Source organism: Anabrus simplex, chromosome 1 (assembly GCF_040414725.1).
Source record: "Anabrus simplex isolate iqAnaSimp1 chromosome 1, ASM4041472v1, whole genome shotgun sequence".
In the NCBI taxonomy this organism is placed as follows: Eukaryota; Metazoa; Arthropoda; class Insecta; order Orthoptera; family Tettigoniidae; genus Anabrus; species Anabrus simplex.
In genome coordinates this window covers 1,207,052,128-1,207,069,578 of record NC_090265.1, presented here as the reverse complement: position 1 = coordinate 1,207,069,578, position 17,451 = coordinate 1,207,052,128, and the positions used below count along the sequence as shown (strand labels likewise).

General features: G+C 37.9%; 1 protein-coding gene across 4 annotated transcripts in view; it reads left to right on the top strand.

Annotated features, from left to right (window-relative positions):
- Rab27 (RAS oncogene family member Rab27) overlaps positions 1 to 17,451 on the top strand; it is a 169,483-nt gene that overhangs the window by 47,596 nt on the left and 104,436 nt on the right. For all 4 annotated transcript variants that reach the window (XM_067137559.2, XM_067137558.2, XM_067137560.2 and 1 more), the window contains one exon: positions 8,282 to 8,438. In XM_067137559.2, coding sequence (XP_066993660.1) covers positions 8,295 to 8,438 — 144 coding nt within the window. In that variant the 5' untranslated portion in view covers positions 8,282 to 8,294. The remainder of the gene's footprint in view (positions 1 to 8,281; positions 8,439 to 17,451) is intronic.

Below are 17,451 nucleotides of genomic sequence, written 5' to 3'. Positions count from 1 at the left end.
TCACACAACAGTTTTTTTCTTTGAGTCTGTTTAGTGTCCCTGGTTAGCAAGACAAGTCATCCTCACTATCCCCAGGGCAGTCTGAATTATCCATTTCTCTGAAACTGTCTGAACTAGAATAAAGTTTGAAATTAGTCTCTTCATTTTCTTTCCACTGTTTTCGTTCCTCTTGGTCCTTGGCTTCCTTTGTTTCTTCCCTGGCCCTTTTAGCCTTTTTTATTTTCTTCTCTTTTTTTCTTGACTTGCTGGTCATATGTCTGCTGTTTTCCTTCTTTCTTTTTATAGTAAGCCATCATTTGGGGTGAAGTGAGAACAGCAGCGATATACTTTCCTTTTTCATTCACTTAGGTGTGATTGCAGATTCACCTGGCCAAAATAAAGCTCTTGAATGGTGAAGGGATATCGCATTTATACCAGAAGTTACTCTTGTTTCCAGGGTTTTTTTTAGGGGTTGATAACTCTAGATCTAACATTTCCTGTTGAGGAAAAAATTATTAATGAAGGCTCTGGCTCTGCTGACAGTCTCCTCTGGTTCATCAACCATCTTAAAAAGTTTACACTGAATATTAATGTGAAAAAACAAAACAAAAAACTAATGTTATGGTTGTAACCAAATAAAAAATACAACACATCTCAAAATTGGAAAAAGCACAATACAGCAAGTGCATCAGTTCTGCTACTTAGGGTCAGTTATAACTAGATTTCCATGCAAATGCATGTTTTTAAATAAGCTGGTTACATTTCTCAAACTTTGCAAATGTTCGTTTCGTGGCTTAACGAATCCAAATAACCGTTCATTTCCTGTGCATATTTGGATATTTTGGCCTTTTTAGGAGAACATTAATCAACAATGTGTATTTTGAAGATTTTGGATTTAATAGCAAATATTTGGATGTTTATATTGCATAATATGACTTCTTCTGACTTTGATGCATATACTGTATGTTATGTTCTGAACACTACTAAATATACTTATCCAGTACTTAACATTATTTTATTAGGAAATGCATTTGTCACAGCATTGCGTATCTATTCACTACAAAGAATGTTCCATGAGAAGAACAGCTGTTCTCTCCAGAGAGTATACATCTCTGTGTTGTTACGCTGTCGTTACTAGCGCACTCACTGTATTATTATTTTTAAATACACTATATTCTCCCCCACTTAGAAATGTGTTATACACTGAATTTTAAGTAAACACTTTGAAGCTGTGAACTTATCAGATAAGGAATATAGATGAATTAAAAAAAAGGGAAAACCAGATAATCTATTGAATTTTGAAAAAGGTACTTCACTTCTCACAGAACAGTTGAGCTGAGTTGGTTCACAAAACAAAATCACGGAACCGCACAGGCAGTCGAGTATGTCTTGATGATCTACGGACACGTACATTTGTTGGAACATCGGGATTCTGTTGTGGTGTCACTGCCATATCTGGGGTTGATGGATTTTCTACTGGAACAGCTGGATCTTGGCGTGGTGATACTGTTAAATCAGAATTAACCAAGACATGGCATTCTGGAGCTCTAGGTACGTCGTATGACTGGGCTGGTTCAAATGTAACTGATTTAGGTTGAATCAGTGTCCCACGCATTTGGTCAATATGGCGTTACAGTGTCCTTCCTGATTCGTCCAAAATAACTAGGTAGTGTCGCTGACCATACTTCTTTACAACCTTTCCAAATTTCCAAGTGTACTTGTTATTGCAAAAGAAGCGCACCTGGACTCTCTCCCCCACATGAAACGATCGTCCTGGTTTGGCTACCGATAATGAAGGTTGAGGTCGGGTAGGGAAGAAAGCATCAAGGCGAATCCTCATTTTTCGGTTCAGGTATAGCTCTGCTGGTGACTTTCCACATGCAAGGGGTGTAGCACGGTATCGAAACAGAATCTTTTGTATTTTCTCGTATATGGGGACATTATCATCAGAGGCAGTACGGAGACGATTCTTCAATATTTGAACATGTCGTTCTGCTAAGCCATTAGTGGCTGGGTGACCAGGTGCAGTGAATTTTTGAAAAATTCCATTTGTTGAACAATAGGTGCGAAATTCATTGCTTTGAAAAATGGCTGCATTATCTGAGACAATGCTTGCTGGAAATCCATGAGAAGCAAATATACGGTTTAGCAACATGATTGTGGAGGTACTTGTTGGCGAATCTCATAAAATTTGCACTTCTGCCCATTTCGATTTGGCGTCCACACAAATCAGAAAGTTGCAGTTCTCAAAAGGTCCTGCATAATCAATATGCACTCTTTCCCAGTTCTCTTTTGGTTCGTCCCATGGATGCACTGGTGATTTTGGTGGATTTGCTCTTGTCAATGCACATGTTTGACATCCTTTTACTAGGCGTTCAATGTCTCGATCAATTCCAGGCCAATAGTCGTAGCGACGGGCCAGCTGTTTCATCTTCATGATGCCCAAATGAGTTTCGTGAAGTTCATTTAAAACCTGATCTCTTAGTCTGGAAGGGATAACAACTCTATCTTGTCTAAACAGCACACCATCATTCAGAGTATATTCTGAAACCATCCGTTCATTCTGTAAATCAAAAACAAGTTTACTTAGTTCATGATCTTTACGTGTTTCATCCTGGATGGTGCGAAATGTGATTCGTTCGCTTGAAATTTGAAAAATTAGGTGCGTAAATAACTGGTTAACTTCATCCCCAATGGAGATATCTGTTGAAGAATGGACTTGCTCTAGGGAAGCCTGCGATAAACAGTCAACATTTTGGTTCTCTGCACCCTTCTTAAATTGAACTGTGTAATCGAATCCCGACAAGAACGAAGCATATCGTAGTAGACGAGCAGATGTCATCTGTGGTAGAGCTTTGTTTTGCTGAAAAATACGAGTTAGCGCTTCATTGTCAGTCACTAGTGTGAAGTGCTTGCCAAAAACATAGGCGTAAAAGTGGTTGACAGCAAACATTATTGCCAAAGCCTCCCTGTCTAGTTGGCTATAGTTCTGTTCTGATACAGTCAGTGATCGTGATGCATACGCAATCGGCCTTTCTTCTCCATCAATTAGATGGCTAAGGACAGCGGCAACACCTGTTGGACTTGCATCTGACGTCAGAACTATTGGTAATTTTGGATCATAGGGCGTTAAGACCCTATCGCTACACAACTCTGCTTTTAACTTGAGGAATGTGGTTTCACATTCCAAAGTCCATATGTAACGTTGGCTTTTGCGGAGCAGGAGCAGTAAAGGATATGACATGGTGGAGAAATCTGGTATAAACCTGGAGTAGTATGTGATTAGTCCCAAAAATCTGCGTAGTTCATCAACGCTTGTAGGATGAGGCATGTCATTAACAGCTCTAACTTTTTCTGGGGACTTACTAATGGTATTATGCTGGATAACATGGCCCAAATATTCAATTCTCTCTTCAAAGAAAGAACACTTAGCTCGGTTGATATGCAGATCAAAATCAGATAATCTCTTCAGACATAACCTCAAATTGTGTGTGCACTCCTACAGAGTTGATCCATGTACGATTAAGTCGTCAAAATAGGCTTCTGTTTTTGGAAGTCCCCTGAGGATTTGTGAAATGATTCGGTTAAATTCGGATGGCGCTGTTTTAATTCCGAAACTTAGACGATTCATTCTATATGTTTCACGATGTGTAGATATAGTCTGGATTGTAGCACTTTCATCATCAACTACCAAGTGTAGAAATGCTTTGAACAAGTCCAGTTTACAAAAATATTTGGAATCACGTAGGCTCTTCAACACATTATCAATTCGCCTTATGGGGTAATTTGCAGCAACAAGTTTCTCATTTACACCACATTTGTAATCAACACATAATCTAACTCCTCCATCTGGCTTGGGAATGACGACCAACGGTGACCCCCAATCACTTGATGATACAGGAGATATGACCCCAGCTGCTTCTAGTGAGTCCAGCTCCCTTTCAACTCGTTCACGAAGTGCATAGGGAACATCCCGTTCTCGTGTAAATACTGGTTTAGCTCCTTCACGTAACTGTAACTTTACTTCAAATTTTGGAACACGTCCAATTCTCTCTTCAAAAACATCAGGAAATTCATTAATTATGTCATCAACTGAAAAAATAGCGTTAACTGGATATGACATGAGTGGAGTTTCCTTGCTAGCATCTATTTCCTTTAATTCAATACCAAGTCTCCTAATCCACAATCTTCCAAGTAATGCTGAGTAGCCCTTAGGGACAATATATATATCATCTTGGATTTCCTTGTCTTTATATACAGCTGAGACTGTAACCTTTCCCATAGGTGTGATAATATTGCCTGAATATGAACGAAAGGCAATTACAGATTGTTGTAAGGGTAAACCTAGATCCAATTCATTAAATGCATCTTCAGGAAGCAAAGTAAAACATGCACCAGAGTCAACTTCAAAACACTGTGTCTTATTGTTTAGTGATACAGTAACCATATATTTATCAGAGTCGGGAGTAACTTCAAATAATTCTACATGTGACGGAGAGAAAGTAGGTTCTGCTTTACTCACACCGTATGAATGATCCTGGGCATCACATGGGATAACTGAAATTGATTTAGTTGAGCTGGAACTATCTGCTTTTGGTTTGGAATTTCGCATTAGGCTGGTGATACACACCTTGGCGAGATGACCTTCTCTTCCACAAGAATCACATCTAATATCATACCTACTAACTCAGCATTCTGACACACGATGATTCGGCTTAGCACATCGGAAACAGAGGTTATCAATTCCTAATCTTCTGAAATCAGGTCTGATTCTTCCACTAGAGAGAGAACGTTGACTATATCAGATACTTTGATTCGGTGAACGTGTGTTGCATGAATGGTCAGGACTCAACGAATGGTTACTCTTGCTATAACTGGGGCTCGGTGAATGATAACGAAAACTGTGATCCCGTCGAGATCGGTGATCTGAGGCAGCAGAAACCTTATATGTATCGCTGTTGTCGAATTCAGATGCCGATGAAAAGGCTTGTCTGGTAAATTCCCTACTTTCTATTCTAGACGTTTCCAATAATGTTGCCTTAGCTAGGATTTCATCAAAAGTGATGATATTAGATTGAAGTAGCTGTTTGCGTAACCAATTGTCTCGTAAACCTCTTATGAACTGGGCTCTTAGAAATACATCCGAAATTGAAACTGTACGTTGACATTGGCATTTGACTGTGAATTCGCACTCAGCTAAATTACGTTGAAGAGTTGCGACAAAATCGGCGATAGACTGTCCCTCTTTCTGATAGACATTTAAAAAATAATGCTGAGAAATAATGGCACTTTTTTTGGGAACAAGCATTTGGCTGAACAGTTTAATCAGATCTGTAAATGACTGAGTTCTGATCGATTTTTCTGGACCTAGAAATGCAGATAGACTGTTGTAATGCACAGAACCTATAGAGACGCATAGTAGCTGTGCTTTCTTTTCATCATCTGTGATATTTTTCATTGCTACGTAATTCTCAAACCTCTCCATATAGCATGCAAATTTTTCCTTCCTAGAATCAAAATTTTCAAATGGTTGTATGCTTGAACAGTTACCTGAATGCGAGATTTCTCTTCCTGATTCTCTTTGGAATGTTGTTATAAACTGAGTAAGCAGGGTTTGTTGTTGTCGGTTGAAAGCATCTAATAGTTTAGCAAATTGTTCTGAATCCATTCTTCTGAGTGTAACCTAATTGTGTCAAAACAGCGGTAAATATTTTCGGTGGTCGCTTGATAGTACTGTGCAGGATATTAGCAATACTTATTTATACTTTCACCTCGTCGCCAACTGTTATGTTCTGAACACTCTACTAAATATACTTATCCAGTACTTAACATTATTTTATTAGGAAATGCATTTGTCACAGCATTGTGTAACTATTCACTACAAAGAATGTTCCAATGAGAAGAACAGCTGTTCTCTCCAGAGAGTATACATCTCTGTGTTGTTACGCTGTCGTTACTAGCGCACTCACTGTATTATTATTTTTAAATACACTATACTGTATAATGTTAAGTTGCATGATATTGTCTTTTATGAGTGTTAGGTTGCAGAATTTGGGACCGTTTTTCTGCGTTATATGTTTATTATTGAGAGATGAAGAGAGAATGTATTCCTGGCATCCTACCTGACAACCAAAGTTAGTACATAAGGTAGAGATCCTAAAATCCAATCATCCAAGCACTTTTATCTGTTGCTTGAGTAAATGTTGACGTAAGCTGGAAGGCCCCACACTGACCGCTGTAATTCTTAGAAATAAGGTGTTCCAGTATAAATAGCTATAAATTGAACTGTAAATTGTGCATTGCTAAATAACGGATAATTTTTTTGTCTGTATTAGATGAACAAAACAAAACTTATATCGGACTTCTGTGACGCTGCGTTACTGAGATAGCGGCTTACAAACCTGAACCCTCTTCCGTTGTTATCCTGGAATTTCCTGCCGAAAATTCTCACTCGTTACATGACTTGGGCCAAAATTATTGAAAGAAAGAAGGCAGTTGTGAAGCAGTACGCTTACAGGCTTCAGATTGCAGTTTAGTATTGGACTGTGTTGTGAACTGTTGTTGTCATGATACCTGTTAAAGGTATAAGAAGGGACCTTGTGTCTAAATGGATTGAGGGAAAGTAGTTTATAGCAATGGATGGCGATGTAGTTTATTGTAATTGTTGCAATAAAGATGTAATTATCCGTGCTTTCTTTTACTTTAGTTTGTTAAAAATAAATAAAAATACTATTAGGACCTTATACTAGGCAGTGAACCACTTTATTTAAATTTGCTTCTGAAAAAAAGCACATAAAGAAGCCATGTGTTTCGTTAGTAGATTAAATGTTCAAAACAGTTTCAAGTTTATCAACATTTATGTTCCATTTAACACACTGCAAAAAATGATACATCGAAAGGAAACCAAAACAGAATTTGTCCAAACATTTAATATCACACCACCAGCTACGCCAGGCCCAAAGCCATTTTTTATGGATTTATGGGATGCTCTAACAGGGGCAAATATACCGCATGAAAAACTGGCAAATCCCGTATTGAAATCGTTTTTAGAGAAGTATACAAAACATTATATCCAAGATCCAACAACCTTCAGAAAAAAATATCTTCCAGTATCATATGCACAGGTATAAGAAAAGCAGATTTTTATTAATTTATGTTACTTTTTAAACAATCTCCTATTAATGTTATTTGAAAATGTGAAATTCATTTTTGAAATGAGGTAACTTCAGACTTCCCTTCTTTACATGAATAGTATTTTATTTATGACTTTGCCAAGTAGGTTTTAAATAAAATTTGAAACGACTTGGGAGATTCAAACATATGGGCCTTCTGTAGACAAAACTACGGACTAAGCAGGTCGATATGTTGCCAATTTGATAATTGCAAATTTAAGTGAGAATGGACCTGGTCAAGCTCATCTTGTGTGCTGCAAAGTTTTACAAAAACAAACCATTCTTCATTTGCAAACTTCTTCGATAAAGGAATATGTGAGTAGTTGCATTAATTTTAGTAAACGATCATACGATGTTGTGTACATCATGTTTTAAGATGTACAGTAAATGAATTCTGATACTTTTGTTAATATTTCAGGAATTTTGTGGTCAAATAATTTAGATGAGGAAAGTGTTCTACTGTTGAGTGATGCTGCACCAAATATGGTGAAGGCTGGAAAAGCCCTGAAAGTGTTTTGCACCAATATGAACCATGTTACATGTTTAGCCTGTGTGCTGCATTGTGTAGTGGAAACAATACGTCTCAAGTATGAGAATGTGAATACACTGATTTTTTTCCAGTTTCCTGCTGGGACAGTTCGTATTCATAGGCCACAGCCGATTCCTTCCATCTCCTTACCAAATTCCATTCATGAGATTAGGAGAACTAAATTGGCTTGGAGGACAAGAAATGCTTTTTTTGTTGTTGTTGATATAATTGAAATCTCAGAATATTTTTTATCTTATTCATTGTACCTTACCAAAATAACTAGGAGTCAGTTGGTACAGTGCCTAGTCAGTATCATAGGGATTGTCAAAAATTGTAGCTGATCTCGTACAACTTTCAGTAGTTATTGTTAATATCTCTTGTCAGCATTGAAAATTGTGTATATGATGACTACATGCCTGCCATCCAACTTTCTCATTCCTACTTCCTGTTTTTTTCTTGCTTTTTGGTTACAGTGACTTCAAACCTTTGTAATACAAACATAAATTTTCAGTCCTCCTCAGGATTTCTGGATTTTGATTTATTTTGCTAGATTAAATTGTTTGATTATTGTGTGATGCATTTTTCCCATTTTTCTGTTTAGGTCATCCCTGAGGATGGATTATGATTATTTGATCAAATTTTTGGCTCTTGGAGATTCTGGTGTTGGCAAGACAAGTTTTTTATACCAGTATACAGATGGAGTTTTCAATTCTAGATTCATTTCAACTGTTGGCATTGACTTCCGGGAAAAGAGACTTGTGAGTACTTCAGTCTCCCATTACTATGAAATTTCCATGAAACTGCATGAAGTAGAAAAAAATATATTGATACAGAGGCACTTATTACTGCACTGAAGTTTCAAGGAACACAATTTATGGTAGATGATGTGAGAAGGACCATTCCTCTAATTGAAGTGCATTAATTATGTAGCCACCCGTTCCTGCTTTGTCCAGAACCAGTTTTGAATTTGTGTTGACAGGCCATGCAAGATTTCCTTGTAGATGACATTGATTATTCACTGTATTGTGTATTCTTTATCTTTCGGTAGCCTCTAGGTGAAGGAAGAATTTATAATAAAACTAGTACATAAGCCTAACTTTGACAGTCAAAATTGGTATGTAAAACACAATTAGAAATTTGAAATGAACATGTTAATATATCTTCAGAATAAAAGTTACACTTTCCATGTTACATACATGCCAATATAGGCATTATGAAATGTCATTATGAACTATACTGCGTGTAGTTGTAGATGGGAGTTGTACTGTTGTTTATGGATCTGTAATATCTTGAAAAAAAGCTACAATACATATAGTTATCCACAGGTAAACAGTTGAGTGGAGAGATTCGTCCCAAATCTATGTAAAGTTGGTTTCTGTGCCTTGTTGTCTGTGACAGAGAAGGCTAAATTTATAGGAAATTGCCCCAGTTTAAGATCGAATGGTACGTCAAAATTTTCAAATCTATTCTTGAAATAAAATGCATTCTTGCTGAAGCTGAGCCCATCAGAATTTCTGCATGAACAGTTTTTGTCTAGCATTACCACAGTCAAACTCGTTCCATTGCACAAGCCAGCATTAACATTTAGGTTGTGAAGAAGAATATTAGAACGCAGTTAACTTTTATGTTTATCTTGTGAGGTGGCATGTATAAAGGAAGAAGAGAGAGAAGAAAACTAAACATACTGCTTCATAAACATCACTGCATTCTGCGGAGTCGGTTCTAATGTAAGTTATTTTGTCATCTTTTAGAATGTTTTAGAACATGTCGGTTGATGTCATTAATAATTTATCCTGCTACTTTCTGAAAATAAATTGAATTCTCATTTGGATGTGAAGGAAAACCAATTAACCATTGCTTAGCTTCAGAAACCATTTACTATAGTTGAGCTCTACAGCATTTACAACCCTTCCTGTTTTAAAAATCTTAATTTTGGGCCATAGAGAAGAGCAGTTTAAAATAGACTGATCAGGGGTTGGAAACAATGGAGTTATAAAATCCTTCTGGCACTGACATGGAAGTCATTCAAAGTGGTTCAAAATTTATGCAGCTAATTTGACTGTCATTTTCAATGTTCTGCCATTTATATGTAGATTTCTAATTTCTTTCCTAAATCCATACTTTTTATTTTTGTTGAAACTCCTTTCAACATCTCAGTAAACTTGAGTTATAATATGGAATTGTGTTTAAGTTTAATGGTCACTAAGACATATATTTTTACTGATCATTTTTAAATTGTTGTAATTAGTTTTATTGTATTATTAGACATTTTTACGTTATATGTACTGGGATCCCTGACCTACCTTGAATTAGGTTATTCTGGCTGCTCACAAAGTATGAGCGAAACATGTCCTAATTTTAATATCTGTTAATGGATTTATCCTAAATAAAAAGTATTACTATGTATTGGAAAGGTGGTTTTTATTAATGTATCAACTTCTTATTCCGAATTCCAATATGGCTGTACAATGAGATTCACAAGTTGCAATTGTGTTTAAGTGTCGTAACTTGATCAGTAAAAGACAGCAACTGGTCTATAATGTTGTAGCCCAAATAATATGGTGGTTACGTGTGTCCAAGGGCTTCAATTCTAGCAGCACATTGGTGAGGTGTGCTATGGTATCTTATTCTATTCTTGTTGGCTGGTGCAGACTGTTTTGCTAATATGGCAATGGGCACAAATCTTGGCCTCAGCGAGCAAGTACATTGCCATATGTGATGCAATCTCTATGTTATCCTGTGCTCATTGCCAGCACCTAGAGCAAAGCTTCAGACACATCATTTTCTTTAAAAAGTACCAAATTCATTTTTTGTGAGAGTTTCGTTGTGTATTTCTTGTAAAGGGGAGACCACAAAATATATCTGGTGCAAATTTCAGGTATTGAAACTTCCTCATTTTTTCAGTATTGCTGTGAATGATGTACAGAATAGGGATTATATATATATATATATTTCTAAATATATTTGAGTGTGATATGATCAACAAAAGTACCGATTTTTTAGAACAAATTAACAGTTTAGACCCATATATTAAGTTTGCACTGGAAACTGAAAAGAACAGGAAACTCAATCTTTTAGATTTAACAGTAGAAATTGAAAAAGAAAATGTGTCCTACACAATATTTAGAAAGCCAACCCAAACTTTAAATACAATACAGAAGGAATCACGCCATCCTGAAGTGCACAAGAAAAGTTCATTTTTGAGCATGCTCAACACAGCCTACAACCATTCCCTTATCAGAAAAAGACTTACAGAAAGAAACTAACCTCATATATAAAATAGCAATAAGCAATGGGGACATGAAAGATTACACTGACAAATTATCAAGTAAAATCAAAAACAAACCCCAAACACAACTCCAATAAGAACAGAGTAACAAGAACTTTGCCACTTTCACCTACAACAATGGTAACATATACCAAATTACCTATATTTCAAGAGATTTAATTTCAACATGGCATTCCTCACAAACAATACTAACCAAAAATTACTTTACAATCACCATAGTCTAAAAATTTTTAAAAATCTAGATTCCAGAATATATAGGCTTAAATGCGTGGATTGCGATACTCCTTACATTGGACAAACAGGGAGAAACTTTTCAATATACCAGGAACACATTAACCCCTTCAGTGGCGGATTTTGGCAATCCTCATGTGCCAGAAAAGTGAGGTTTCTTGGAAGAAATGATTTATTTTTAGGAAGCAAGGAATGAGTAACAATTATTAACAGAACACATTCATATATCATTCAAGGTTAATAAAATTTCACTTTACACTCTATGTACACTTTTTACAGTAGACCTGTGATATGGTTTCATAAAATATTGGTGTTTTGAGAATACTGTCCTGTGAGCAATACATTTTTATTTCAGGCTTTTGTATTATTCCCATCAACAATACTAACGCAATACATTTCAAAATTATGTAAGAGTTTTTTTCAAAACTGTGCCCTTGCATGCGGAGATTTATTTACACGTTTTTCAATGCACTTTTAGCATAAGGCCAATGAACTTTTTCGTTCACTGTCAAATTTACAACTTCATCTGTTATACATTATAACCACTTTCAAAACAGTCAATCGCACTCACCTCTGGTAATAATCCAACCCTCACACCAGGATTTCCTGTAAATGGAATTATATTAGGTCGCACACTATCTCCACGTTTACACTTTTTCCACACAAATGTATATTCAACATCTACCATCACCTTAGCTTCTGACGTAATATCTTCTCCACTTGCCCTAGAATTACTAAGAAGGTCATCATCTGAAGAATCAATAGCATTAGTATCACTACTATCAGAAATACTAATGTTAATTAGAGATTTATCTTTGATGTAGTTCCTTATTTTGTCTTCAGACAAACTTCTCTACCGTTTCGCGCTCGCCATTTCTGTTTACCTTGTCAACTGGCCAGAGATTGTATATGTAAAGCAGAGAAGATAAGACATATTTTAGGCCAGAAGCTTCATGAATACAGCTGGAAATCTTTCCACCATCTGTTGAGAATGCTGGAAAACATTTTCCAAAGAGAATACAGTACCCGAGAAATTATTGGGCGATCGCGAAATGAACACTGCAGCTAAACGAGAATTTCTCGGGCGGTGACGTTATGGGCAGGCGTGCAATACCCGAGAAATTCTCGGGCGTGCCACTGAAGAGGTTAATGCAGAAAAACACAACGGATATTCGGCTATGAGTTCACATGTGACAGATTTAAATCATAAATTTGCCACAATAGAGAAAGAATTAACTATCGTACATACTTAAAATAAAGGTAAACAAATGGATATCTTCAAACTCATTTATATTGAAATAGACCAAAAGCAGAACCCCAGCTTAAACAAGATTACTGAAAACGTAAACATACTTTTAGAAGAGATTTATAATTCAGTCACAAAGAAAATTTGCTAAGATGAAACCAGAAAATATGCTTTCTACCTTCCGCCAGTTCCGTTCTCCACAACACTACCCCTACTTTCCCCTCAGTTTTCTCTCTTGTCCCTCTCACCGATCAGCTGCTTGACACATACATTCGACCAACAGACTGCACACACAAAGTGAGCACAGTAGAATCAATGGTGAGGTGAGCAATTTGACTATTTTTTCATTATGCCGTACACCACTACAAGGTTTTTCTCCACTTCAGCAACTTTTTTTTTTTCAAGGCGTTTTCCCTGGTCCACACAGAAACTTTAATTCCATCAGAACTTTAGTCAGATAGTGCCAACTCTATATTCAAATGTTTTATCTGCCACAAATATTATTATACTACAACACAGTGGTAGCAATAGCAGCGACTTGCCCCTTGAAGAAAGCAGATAATACTCAATAAAAACGTCTCCTCAGTGGACATAATTCTTCACGGACTTAAACAAAACATCACAATGCTTTTTTATGCACTTTCTCAACTCTTTATAAGGGTACAACATAAACCTTTTTAATAAAATTGTACATCTTTTAATGTTTTAATTGTTTATATCAATTTTTGTAATGTACGCTTTCCTTAGCTGAAGACGTTCTACAAAATTGGAACGAAACATGATTGTACTATTATAATTAGATGATAAGACATTAAGCTTAACTTATGTAAAATTAATAGAATAGCTAATAAATTAAGTATTGGTAGGTGGAATCTTCTTTTACACCAAAGGTGAATTAATACCAGTACAGAATTCTACAACGATATTTTTGAATTGCCTCCCGATTCTACACCATTTCACACGGCCTCCTGCTTAACATATTAATTCATCTGATTTTTAAAAAATTCTGCGTATAATTTCAGATTAAAAGTGTGAGATGTCAAACACAGTCATCCTTTGAACAGATCAATTAGAAATTGATTTTACATGTTTTGAAGTGTGTTTTGATGCCGTGGTTGTGCATAGTGTTCATCATTTTTCGATAATTCTCCATAACATTGTGTATCTACTATCTCCTGCTTCATGTTTAGTTGGCGTCGCACATCTCTGAAATCGTTGGAGGTGGCCTAGCCATAGCTAGGCCGGAACATGCTCCCCACTGTTGAATCACCATGATTGAACCAAATTAAATTGCCTGTTATGCCCTCATGAGAGTTCAGTTCAATTCAAGCACCACACAGGCACTGACATACAGAGTTCATGTTCAGCAACCAAATGAGTTGATCATTCAACAAAATATACATATAAAGATAAGCAAAACAGAAACGCAAGGAACAAAATATTTACAGCACTGTTAACAGAAGGTACTAAGTAGTTTGACTGTGTCCTCATCCATTATTATGCAGTATGAAATTAAGAAGAATGAACTATTCACACACACTATAGAGTTCTCAGTTCAAATCACAAACACTACACTATAATTATACACTCTGAAATGAACAAAAGAAAAAAAATATTCACAAGAAACACATTAAGTGTTAGCCACAACAATCCTGTTTAGTGTTCAATAGGTATTGGAATTAACTTCTTAACAGGTCGTTTAAAAAGACCACTGTTTGTTCTGATGGTAGTCACTCGTGCAAGTCCATCCTTCCCAGGGTGAACAGTCTCCACCACAACCAACTTCCAACAGAGAGGAGGAAGGTTGTTCTCCTTCAGAAGAACAACTGTTCCATTAGCTAGGTTCTCTTTGGGACAGGTCCATTTTTTCCTCTGCTGCAGTGAATTCAGGTAATCGGCAGACCACCTCTCCCACAACTGCTGCTGCATTGCCTGGATATGCTGCCATAGAGACAATCTGTTGATGGGCAAGTCAGTAATGTCAGGTTCAGGAATGGTTGTAAGCGGGGCGCCAATTAGGAAATGAACAGGTGATAAATAATTAAGGTCACTGGGGTCATTGGATAAGGCAGATAAGGGTCGAGAATTAAGACATGCTTTGATTTGTGCAGCAAGAGTACATAGCTCCTCAAATGTCAGTAGCGCATTACCTGCGACTCTTCTCAAGTGGTATTTCATGGACTTGACAGCTGCTTCCCAAAGTTCGCCAAAGTGTGGAGAGCTGGGAGTCATAAAGTGCCATGTGATGCCTTCCATCGCTAATGAATGCCTTATCTCTTCACAAAAGCTGGTTGAAACGAATAGTTTTCAGAGATCCTGCATCCTTTTGTTTGCAGCAATGAAGTTAGTGCCATTATCACTATAGTTGATGGAGCATTTCCCACGTCGAACTATGAATCTCCTCAGGGTTGCCATAAAGGCATCAGTAGAGAGGTCACTCACCACCTCCAGGTGAAGAGCCTTGGTAGCCAGACAGATGAACAGTGCAATGTAGCTCTTCGTTGTCTGTTTGCTTCTTACATTTCCCTTCTTGATGAAGAAAGGTCCAGCATTATCAGTTCCTACATTTAGAAATGGGCGACTTTCTTGCACTCTGGTCACAGGGAGCTGTCCCATCAGCTGTTCAACTGTTGATGCCTTGAATCTAAAACAGGTCAGGCACTTGTGGATGACTCTTCGAACAACTGCCCTAGCTGTGCGAATCCAGAATCTTTCTCTTAATGATGCAATTACTAATTGAGCACCTGTATGCAAAAGCCTAATGAGTTCTGCCAATCACAACAAGATTTGTGAGAGCATGCTGGGGAGGAAGGATAAGCTGGTGCTTAGTGTCGGAAGGTAGATTTGAATTTACAAGTCTTCCTCCTACCCTTAGCATTCCCTTTTCATCTAAGAAAGGATGTAAATCTGCAATTTTACTCTTCCTTGAGATGCAGTGTTTAGAGTTGAGATTGGCTATCTCTTGAGCATAACACACTTGTTGTGCAATTTTGATACAGGAGTGCAAGTCCATCTGAAGCTCTTGTGCACTTAGTATCCCTAACCTCTTGTCTTGTGGATTGGCACTATTGTGAATGAATCGCCAACAGTATGCAGTAATTCGAGTCAGTCGGGACAGTGATGAGTACTTCAGCATAAATTCATCCCAATTGGTACCTATCAACATGATTACAGGAAGTGTGCTTCATGACTCAGGTACTTCCTCTTCTGCATGGGGCGAGATTGTGTCTGGCAATGATTCATTGGGCTCAGTTAGCCAAGATGGTTCGTACCACCACAGGTACATACCTCGTAGTTGTCCTGGAGCAACACCTCTGGATATTAAATCTGCTGGATTGCAACTGGTAGGAACATGTCTCCATCCTGACTTGTGAGAATATTCTTGAATTGAAGAGGGTTGGCCACAAATGTTTTCCAGCGAGTAGCAGGAGATGCGATCCAGGCTAAGACAATGGTGGAGTTCATCCACAAGCACAGCTTGCTGATTGGAAGAGACAAAACTGGAAGGGCCTTGTGGAGTAGTCGGGCAAGTAGGAGAGCTCCACACAGTTCAAGTCTTGTTAGTGTCAGTTTCTTCACCGGTGCTACTCTGGATAATCTGTCACAGTTCTGTCCCCTTTTGTCGACAGATCGTACGAGGGTGAGCCAATAAATAAGTCGCAAACGTGTGTGCCTTATACCATTTAAAATTACGCGCGCAAGTTTTGCCAGCAGATGGCAGCATATGTATGCTTGTCGTATGACATCTCGCAGGCACTCAGTCAGTCAGGGGCTGTTAGTGCACGATGGCACATGTGTTGCATGACTGTACACGAGAAGAACAGAGTGCAGTTGTGCATTTTTTGTGGGCCAAAGGACTGTCCACAGAAGAAGCGCATTGCGAAAACTTCTCACGGAAAGCTGTGTTTAATTGGATCCAGAAGTTTAACCATGGAAGGACTTCATGGCACGAATTGTTACGGGGGACGAGTGTTGGGTTCACCACTTTCAACCCGAATCCAAACGATCGTCTATGGAATGGAAACATACCGCCTCCCCAACAAGAAAAAAGTTCAAGACGATTCCATCGGCCCACAAGGCTCACCGTGTTTTGGGACATGCGAGAAGTCATACACATTGGCTGCGACAGCAACCAAAGGACTTCTTTGCTGCTGGTTTTCAAGGACTTGTAGAGAGATGGGGTAAGTGCCTGAATGTGCAGGGTGAATATATGGAAAAGTGAAATAAATGTCAGAAAGTTACTTTGATTATTTTTGCCTCAGTTCAGTTTTGCGACCTTTATTGACTCACCCTTGTACATAAAGACAAGCTCCATAAGCTCGTTCTGAAGCATTGGAAAACAGGGGGTCCCATACATGTGACTAACCGCTCAACCTGCCTGTGGCTGAAAGTGAAGTTCTTCCCATTCTCTGACTAGTTGAGATTGGAGTCTGTCATCCCAGTTCAGATTGACTAGCCAAAGTTTCTGCATAAACATCTTGTAAAAAATTACCAAAGGACTGACCAACCCAAGTGTATCAAATATTGATACAATGACAGATAAGACCTTTCGTTTAGTTACATGAGTATCAGCATCATACGGACCGTCGGAATACAGATTGCCACAAATGAGAAAATTATCAGTTACTGGATGCCATGATAGGCCTAAAGATTTCACGCTAGTGCCTTCATCAAGACTTAAAGGCAGCTGGGTTTCCCTGTCCTCTTCTGAAACTGCTGCCAGTAATGCAGGGTGGTTTGCACACCATTTCCTGAGGTGAAATCCTCCACTCTCCAGTAAATTAATAATTTCAGACTGCAACTGAAGAGCATCCTGGATATCGTCACACCCGGACTAGCTCGTCAACATAAAAATCTCTGCGAACAACTTGTGCTGCTCTGGGGAACCTCAATTCTTCATCTTCAGCAAGTTGCTGCAGGCATCTGGTAGCTAGGAAGGGTGCTGATGCTGTACCATATGTTACAGTTGTCAGTTTATAGTGAGGGTGGGACCCTAGGTGATTCC